The sequence below is a fragment of the Ochotona princeps genome, chromosome 2 (assembly GCF_030435755.1).
Source record: "Ochotona princeps isolate mOchPri1 chromosome 2, mOchPri1.hap1, whole genome shotgun sequence".
Taxonomy (NCBI): domain Eukaryota; kingdom Metazoa; phylum Chordata; class Mammalia; order Lagomorpha; family Ochotonidae; genus Ochotona; species Ochotona princeps.
This window is the reverse complement of record NC_080833.1, coordinates 106,400,931-106,410,256: the sequence shown is the minus strand read 5'-3', so window position 1 is coordinate 106,410,256 and position 9,326 is coordinate 106,400,931. Positions and strand designations below refer to the sequence as shown.

At 57.8% G+C, this 9,326-nt stretch overlaps 1 protein-coding gene across 1 annotated transcript; it reads left to right on the top strand.

Moving 5' to 3' along the window:
• The first annotated feature begins 3,984 nt into the window (after positions 1–3,984).
• Positions 3,985–5,084, top strand: C2CD4D (C2 calcium dependent domain containing 4D). Its single transcript, XM_058660919.1, has one exon. The coding sequence runs from the start codon at positions 4,011–4,013 to the stop codon at positions 5,076–5,078; it is 1,068 nt and encodes a 355-aa protein (XP_058516902.1). The 5' UTR covers positions 3,985–4,010; the 3' UTR covers positions 5,079–5,084.
• The last annotated feature ends 4,242 nt before the right edge of the window (positions 5,085–9,326 follow it).

The following is a 9,326-nucleotide window of genomic DNA, read 5'->3' as shown; positions in this document are numbered from 1 at the left end:
CAAGCAGGGAACTCGTGCTAGGAAGGGGCTGGTAACTTGGAGGGGAGGCACTTTCCTGGGAGTCAAATAAAGTCTTGCAACCCCACTTGCTGGTGCTGGAATGGAAATCCTTCCTGGGCCTCCCACATCCCCTACCTCTCCTTCAGCCGAGCCAAAAGACACTTGTCAAGCACCTGCCAGGCAGAGAACCAGAGGCACTAGACACATGCAGGTGATGGAGACGCAGCTCCTGGCTCCAGGATGCACACCTGAGAGACCTGTATTGGTGCCATCACCAGTGCAGCAAGGGCCCACTTTCACTCTCTGAAAGTCATCAGAGAAAGCTTAGCTAGAGGAAGCTGCTCCTGAACCGAGTGCCTGAGAGCTGAGTAGTACTCCCCAGGCAGGCAGGGTGGGAAAGACAGGCCAGGCAGAAGGAAGGAGTAGAACAGGCATATGGGAATGAAGAAACAGAGGACTTTAGAGTCCAGCAGGTCAAAGAGGCTTCAAAAACCCTCCTGTGCACGGAGCTTGTTGGCAGGTGCGAGTTTGTAGAGTGCACTGAAAAGTAGCAAAGGTTTATTTTTTTATTTTGGCTTAAGATTTTATTTATTTATTTAAGAGGCAGAGTTACAGAGGAAAGAGGAAGGAAGAGGAAGGGAGGGAGAGAAAGAAGGAAGAAAAAAAGAAGAAACAAAAGTGTTTCATCCACTGGTTCACTCCCCAAATGGATACAGCAACCTGAGTTACGGAATTCTGAAGCCTGGAGCTTCTTCCGGGTCTCCCACATGGGTACAGGGGCCAAGGACTTGGACCATCCTCTGCTGCCTTCCTAGGCACATTAGCAGAGAGCTGGTTTAGAAGTGGCATATGGGGGCCCGGCGGCATGGCCTAGCGGCTAAAGTCCTCGCCTTGAATGTACCGGGATCCCATATGGGCGCCGGCTCTAATCCCGGCAGCTCCACTTCCCAGCCAGCTCCCTGCTTGTGGCCTGGGAAATCAGTTGAGGATGGCTCAAGGCTTTTAGACCCTGTACCCATGTGGGAGACCCCAAAGAGGTTCCTGGTTCCCGGCTTCGGATCGGCACAGAACCGGCTGTTGCAGTCACTTGGGGAGTGAGTCATTGGACGGAAGATCTTCCTCTCTGTCTCTCCTCCTCTCTGTATATCTGACTTTCCAACAAAAATAAATAAATCTTAAAAAAAAAAAAAAAGGAAGAAAGTTACAGAGGGAGGAGAAGGGACCCAGAGATCTTTTTATCTGCTGGTTCACTCTCCAAGTGGTAGCAATGGCCAGGAATGGGCCAGTCTGAAGCTGGGAGCCAGGATCCTCTTCCAGGTCTCCCTTATGGGTACAAGAGCCCAAGGCTTGGGCCATGCTCTGCTGTTTTCTTAGGCCACAAGCAGGGAGCTGGATCAGAAGTGGAGCAGCCAGGACTTGAATCAGGGCCCATAGGAAATACCAGCACTGCAAACAGAGGATTAGCCTATTACACCACCACATCAGCCCACACTACACACACCCTTGGAGGAGCTCCACCTTCCCAGGACATGCCCCCACTGACCTAAGGACCTCCCACTAGAGTCATCTCCTAAATGATCAAACCAAAGATCCACCCTCTCGTTAACAATATCACCTCAGAGCCAAGCCCTTAACACGTGGCCTGCGGGGAGATCAAAATTAGTAACTACCCAAACTGTGGCAATGGCTATTGTCTGTTTCTACCCTTGGAAAGTTCCCCATGGTATGAACACACACACACACATACCCCTAGCATGGTGCCTGAAACACTGTAGACACTGGGTGAATGGATGAACAAGTTGATTCAAGTGTAATCCTGCTTAGTAACATTAATTCACTCAGGAGGTCTTGACTCAGTGCTAAGCCCTATCCTCAAGACACTTATAGTTTTATGAGGGAGACATGAATAATAATCACACAAACAGGGGAAAATTACAAGTTTGGATACATGTTGCAAATGCAAGTGTGGGGTGCTGAGAGGGGTGCAACCCTTACTGTATGTAGGAGGGCTTCCTGGAGCAGGGGAGGGAAGAACAGCAGGGAGAGGAGAGCCCACGGCAAGGTTGTTGTTTTTTTTTTTTAAGTTTTATTCATTTATTTTTATTGGAAAGGCAGCTTTACAGAGAGAAGGAGAGTCAGAGAGAAGATCTTCTTTCCACTGGTTCACTCCCCAAATGCCTACAACGGTCCGAGTTGAGCTGGTCCAAAGCCAGGAGCCTTTCCCGGGTCTTCTACGCAGGTACAGGGTCCAAAAGCTCTGGGCCGTCCTCTACTGCTTTCCCAGGCCACAAGCAAGGAGTTGGATGGCAAGAGGAGCAGCCGGGACACGAACCAGCACCCATAGGGGATGCCAGCACTTGCAGGTGGATTAGCTAGCTGGGCCATTGTGCTAACCATGGCAAGGAGGCAATGAGAACCTGAAGGGCAGTGGGTGTGCCTGGGGTGCAGCTGACATGGCCTGCACTTTCCCAGGATCTTCCAGGCTGGAGGGCATGGCCCTGTCAGCCTCACAATACTGGACACCAGCTCTGCCCCGGTTGTCTTCACTCCCACAAATCCCCAGACAGGACACTTTCAATTCAGAGAGCTGATCATTGCTTGTCTAGAAGCTACTGTGGATGGTTCCAGAATAGGGCAACTGGGGCAGGATTCCAACAAAGGGGCCTTGTGTACATGCTGACACTCATCAGGCCCAGCTAGGGGCTTCACCTGGGAGTATGTGAGGCTCAGTGGAGGGGTGGCCACTGCCCACCGACTGACCTCTCTCTTCCCAGAAATCCTCCTTAACCCCCAAATAGGTCCCACAGGCTGCAGCTAGAAATTTGGCTCAGGATGGAGGAAAAGTCTAGAAGGCCAGTTGATGTTCAGAGACATAGAGCTGTGTTTATCCAGGAAAAGAAGTCAGACGTAAGCAGCCCAGGGCAGCTCCTCCCAGAAAGACAAGACTCGGGGAGCCAGCTGGAGAGGAAGCGGCTCCCCTAGGGCGCCAACTGCCTCGTGGCCAGGGGCCAGATTCCACCAGCCGCCCACAGGTAAGGCCTGCACCAGGGGCTGGCCACCTGGAGCCCAGCGTGGGCCCCGAGTGAGCACCAGGGCGCAACACATCACACTCTTAGTGGCCTGGCGCTGGGGTCCAGCGGGCACGCTGCGGGGGAGCCTTCCGGAGCCGGCTCTGGGGTTGGCGGGGTATCAATGCGGCCTTTGTGCCCTGCGGTTTCCATGGGCGAAAAAGGAGTGGACGAAAGGAGGGGCGGACCAGCCCCGCCCTCCAGACCCAAGATGCGGCAGGGCCGTAGGGCGCTGGCGGCTCCCGGCTCCCGGGGGCCTGGAGGGGTGGGATCTGTGTCCCTGAAAGGTGCGCCCCCTTGAACTGGCCCTGGGCGTCCTCCAATCCGCAGCCAGGTTGGCTACCAGGAACAGAAAGTGAGTGCCCTTCTGGCCCAGAAAGAGGAGGGAGGAGCCGGAGGAGCCAGAGGTGCCAAATGGGGTTTGTGGGGCACAGAAGCCCTGGCAGGGGAGAGACTGGCCACGAGTGGTGGGGTCCCATGCTGAGGCGGTGTAGAGGAGGGCAGATGCCCCATTTCAGGGGAGCATGCATGCCAGTGGGGTTCGGATTCTGGGTCTGCGTTGGTAACTACAAACCTTTTGTTCTGGTCCTCCCAAACAGTATTCCAGGACGTGCTGGCTCTTTTAACTGTGACGGGTGCCAGAGGTGGAGTCTGAGACAAGCATCCGTGACCACCTGGCCCTGGATCCCTGCCACCTCCCACCACCCCTAGTCCCATGGACTGGGCCGTCCTTTCTGCTGCTCACACAGCGGCCCCTGGGTGTGGGCACTAGGCCTAGGGCGTGCAACAGCATTGCCCACAGCTGGCTTCTCCCCTAGCAGCACTTCCACCTGACTCGCTAGGAGTGGGGCCCTCTGTGCGCTGCGGAGTACGGAGTTTCTAAATCCACCCACCCGGTCAGTCCCATCACATCCTCTCCGTGTCTCTCACCCCACTCCCAGCATGTGGCTCTTGGAGAAAGCCGGCTACAAGGCGGGGACCGCAGAGCCACGTACCCGGTGGGCGCCTTCCAGCCTGCTCTGCAACCGCCACGGTGCAGCCCCGGCGATGCGCGCCTGTCCCAATGTCCTCACACCTGATCGTATCCCGCAGTTCTTCATCCCGCCTCGACTTCCAGACCCCAGTGACGCAGAGCCCCCAGCAGGGCGCGACGCATGCGTCCGTGGCTTCCTCGCAGCCTGCTCGCTGCCGCACTTGGCTGGCCGCGAAGGCCTCGCCTTTCTACCCGAGAGCCCGCACACACGACGGCGCGAGTCCCTGTTCCACTCGCCGCCGCCACCGCCGGCCGCGGGGCTGTCCCCGGTACAGGCCCGGCTGCACGCGTCCGCCCCGGACCTGCGCCTCTGCCAGACCCCGGAAGACAGCGATACACCCTCGTCACCCGACTCGTCGCCCTTGGGCTCCCCACGGCCCGAGACCGGCCGACGGCGGCGGCAGCAGCAGCGGAGGACCGCGCGCTCCCCGGGGCCGAGCTCGGCCGCCCGCAGCCCGCCCGCACCGCGCCGCGCCGGGCCGCCCACCCCGCCGCTTTTCCACCTGGACTTCCTGTGCTGCCAGCTGCGGCCCACCAAGGAGAGCGTGCTGCGCCTGGCACCGCGCGGCGGCCAGCTGCGCCTCTCAGCCGAGTACCTGGCCGGGCCCGCGCGCCTGCGCCTGCGCCTGGTCAGCGCCGAGGGCCTGTCGCGGCCTCGGGCCGGCCCCGGGAGCGGCGGCGGCGGCTGCTGTGTGGTGCTCAGGTTGTGCCCCCAAGTCCGGCCGAGGGCCCAGCGGAGCCGCGTGGTCAAGTGCAGCGCCAACCCCATCTTCAATGAGGACTTTTTCTTCGACGGGCTGGGCCCGCCGGACCTGGCCACCCGCACTCTGCGGGCCAAGGTGCTGGACAGGGGCGCGGGGCTGCGCAGGGATGTGCTGCTAGGGGAATGTGAGATGCCCCTGATGGTCCTGCTGCCCCCTATGGGTGGGGGACTGGGGCCGGGGTCTTCGCTGGCGCCCACCCATCTTAGCCTGTAGACTGGGGGCGATGTGGGAGTAGTGGGGGCAGGGGCGCTGGAGGAGGAGGCTTCTTCCGAAGGCCTCCATAAGCGCCCACAACTCTTACTCCATGCCCTCGGCATCCATGTGTATTTATTTTTGCTAATAAAATGCCCGTTTGTCGCCAGCCGCATCTCGGATCTCACTGAACAGTGCTTCACGTCTCAAGAGCATGTTGAGTAGACACAATCCTGGCTGGGCAGGGCCTGGTAAGGTCCCTGTCACACCCTATGGAAGCCCTACTTCCACTCCTAGAAAGAGCCCGTCCATCCCTGAGTCACTCCCGCCCCCCAAACATACAGCCCGGGGCCTTCTCAGGCTGTGCAGATGAAATTAGACCCCCCACACACACACACACATACACACACACACACACACATACACACACACATATATTTTCTGAAGATACACACACGTTTCTAGAAGAGAGGAAATTTCTGGGTCAGGGGGTATGTCAGGGGAGGTCTCCCAGCCTCCCTCTCGCCTTGCCAACTCACACCTGTGCAACCCTGGAGGGGAGGGAGGGCAAGGATGGAATAGCACCAGGAAGACCCTGCAAGAGCTGCCCTCAGGGATGCCAGCAAAGGCTACCTCAAACAGGAGGAGGAGCTGGCGCGTAGAAGGGGGGGGGGGGGAAATGTAGGTCAGATTCTATTTACCTCCTACCTGAACGTCCCTGACGTCAGCAGTGACCTTCTTGTCCCTCCCTCCACCTTCCCTGGCTGTTCTTGGCTCAGGTCCGGTTTGGAGGAGGGAGGGAGGACGGGCTGCTGGCACTGGGCCGGTCCTGCCTCTTTCTCCCTCCCTTTCAGGGCCCTCTTGTGTCCTGTGGTGTCAGCTCCTCCCCCCCAGCCACACCTGCCCTCAGGCAAAGCCTTCTGGTTGCCCACGGACCCATGGTACTGTGGCACAGAAACCTCCAACCACGGGCCAACTCACATCCTTCCATGCACAAGGTTCCCCACTTTCCTTCCTTGCCTGATAAAGCTCCCTCCCACCTAGCTCTATGCACGGGGTGCATGGTATTACTCTAGGTGTCCACCAGATGGTAGCATTAGCCAAGTAATTCAAAGTGCCACCTGCCACACACAGGTTGGTTATCTTCACAGGAGGAACTCAAATCATTTATTCCTCCAAGGGACTCCCATAGGACTGATACAATGTGATCTTGGGCCTTGGGGAGGGCCTGTACCCTGAGAAGAATCTGGCTCCAGAGTGTGGGCTTTTAATCACCTCCTCCTAATATGTCCAGCTCCCCACCGAGTCCTCCCCCAACCCCCAACCCCTTACACTCCCTTCACCTGCGCCTTCAAAAGTAAACCTTCCTAGAACAATGGCTTCACTCACCTCACACCCTGCAGGTTTGAATTCACACCTTTGGCTTCCAGAAAACCCACCCATAAGCCTAGTTTGCCCTTAGTCCTGGGCTGTGTTTCTTCAGCTTCCAAGTCCTCCCCTAACAGCCCTCAGTGGGCAACGGGATCTGAAGCTCTCTGGAAAGACACTTCTTGCTAGTGGAAGTCCACAGAGAGGATCCTGGCTTTGCCAGCCTCTGGGTGACAGTGGGGGGCTGAAGCAGTGATGGGGATCAAACTGGATTCAAAATGAGCAGGTGAAATGTAGACACTGCTGGGTAGTGATAGGTCAGTGAGAAATGAAGCAGAAAAGGAAGTGAAGCTAGGAGACTAAGGGACGCCCTTCAGGTTTCAGCCGCAGTGCTTTGTACCCGGTCTCGTGCCTTACCTGTTATTAGTGTTAATCATCACTAATGCCTGCTCAGTTGCTGGCTGAGGGGCATGATACCATTTCAATTTTACGAAGGAGGCACTGGGACAGAAAAATTGAGTGGAATGTGCCTGTGGAGCAGCCCTCACTGCAAACCTGAAGATGTGTGGGAGGCTCAGGCTGCGGAGGAGTAAGTCCCTGGAACCCCTCTTGCAGGGGTCCCAAGACATACACACAAGCCAGAAGAGTTCTCACTGCCCACCCCCTTATTATCCCTTTATTCCACTGACATGCCAACTGAGAACTGGGATTTGCACAGAGACCCCCGCCCCTAGCTCATAAAAAAGCCCCAAACTTGAAGTTCTTGCTGAGTGAGCTCAAGTGACCATAAATGTAAAAGTACGAGCCCAGCCAGCTCCTGAGGAGAGTCAAAGGCCAGAAGCCAGGGTCAAACTCCCTCTGTTCCCTCCACCCACTACACGGCCTTTGAGACAGGAAGGGGGAGGGGTAGAAGCTGGGCCACAGGGAGGCTACAGCCAAGGTTGTCCTCTTTCTGCTTCTACCATGGCAGCACAGCACCCCTATGATTCATGCCAGTGCCTCCTCGGTGCCCCTGAGGCATATAGCATCCCCTCACCCCCTCACCCTCCCACCCCTCCCTACCCAGAACCCAGGGTGAGGTTTGCATCAGGGACGCCTCCCAGGGACAACGGCACTGGGGCCCAGCAGGGCTCTGCAGTGGGGGGCCCAGGCCCTCCGGGAGTTTCCCCTTTGCCCCCCATGCCCTCCTTGGAAGAGCAGGTTTGAGCTAAGCTTTATGTGGTTTCTGTGGTTTAGGGGTGGGGAGGAAGGGAAAGAGAAGTTGGTGGCTGCTCTTCAGGTCCAAACCACCTCCCCTGCCTCCCACCTCTCCCCCCAGCAAGTTGTTTGCCCCCTGCTTTGAGATCCTCCTGCCTGATAAGGGTACTGGGCACGTGGTGAGGGGGGGTGATTCTCTGATCCCTATCAGCCGCCTGCTTGCACAAGAATGTATTAGAAGAGGAAATCGCCACTGCCCTGCTCTGAGAAGACACATTCTCCCAGAGAGGAGGCTGTGATTGGAGCAGGAGGGAGGGAGGTTAGGCAAGAGGGAGGACTTCCCAAAAGCATTATCCAGGTGCCTTCCTCCCGCTCTGGGGAGAAAGAAGCCAAGCCAGCCCTGCTCAGGGCAGGCGAATGCCCTGGAGTGTGTGACTCCCGCCAATCTCCAGGCCTGCCCTCCTTCACTGTGTCCTCCCCACTCCACACTTCCGGGGTGCAAGCACCCTACATCAGCTCCATGCCAAGCCAGCAGGAGACTCAGGAGAGGAAGGGGGACAGAGGACAGAGGACAGAGCAGTCCCTGACAGGTGGGGGGACCAGCAGGGAAGAGGCAAAGAACAGGTGCCCAAGCTCTGGCGGACACTGCTCTGCACTCCCTGCTGCTACTTGCCAGAGGAGCCTGCACATGGGGTCAAGGGGTCAAAGGCAGCTGACAGGCAGAGCCCCCACACCATACAGAGCCACAGAGAAGGGCTCCTGTATGCCTGACTCCCCAGGATAAGAAGGTCCCTCAAAGCTTCCCCTCTCTCTTCCTCACTCCTCAGCCCCTTCCCAATCACCTCAGGGGCTGGAAAGTCCCTCTCCACTTCTAACCTTTGTCCCCCAGGCTGCAGCTGTGGGGAAACTCTGGGAGCTACCCAGGAACAGGGGGTGGCCTCCAGGGTGGGTGGGAGCGGGGCCTGGAGAGCTGGGAAGGCACAGCGTCCTGCCTTCTCCACGCCTGCTGCCACGTGCACCAGCTCAGGGGGAGTGGGCGAGTCACGAGGCAGTGGCGTGGCTGGCTCTGCTGCCTGTTCCACTGTTTACCAGCTGGGCGCAGAGCAGGAGGAGGTGCCAGGGAGCGTCCTGCTGCAGCCTGGCACCTGGCCAGCCTCTTGTTGGGTAACCGGGAGAGCCAGGCGCAGCTAATCAAACCCTGGGCTGAGGCCTTGCAGGAGAAACAGGGGCCCCCAGAATGCGCCGAAGCCTGCTCTCAGGGCTTCCCTGTAGAACCCCTCAGTGCAGGCCATACTCCCCTCCTCCATGCCAGTTCCGAGTGACTCCCTCCCCACCTGGGTAAATGCACCCTTCCCCCCAGTAGAGCAGGAGCCCGTGGGAGCATCAGGGGTATCAGGGAGGGTCAGGGAGGGGAGCATGAAGTTGGCCCAAGAACCCAAGTAGCTCCTGCAATGAGCAACTCCCCAAACCTGTCCTCCTTCCCCATTTCTTCCCTTCCCACTTCCCCTGGCCCTGTAATCTATCCCAGCTCAATTAACACCACAAGGTTCTCAAGTTCTCAAGACATGGGTTCGACAAAAAGCACAGCTGCCTTCTGTCCCCAGCGCAGGGCACTAGCAGGGTACTAGCTAGTAAATCTCTAAGCAGTAAATGTGGGACAACCACGTGGCAGCCCCATGGTGGGTGCTGTGAGAATGTATGTAA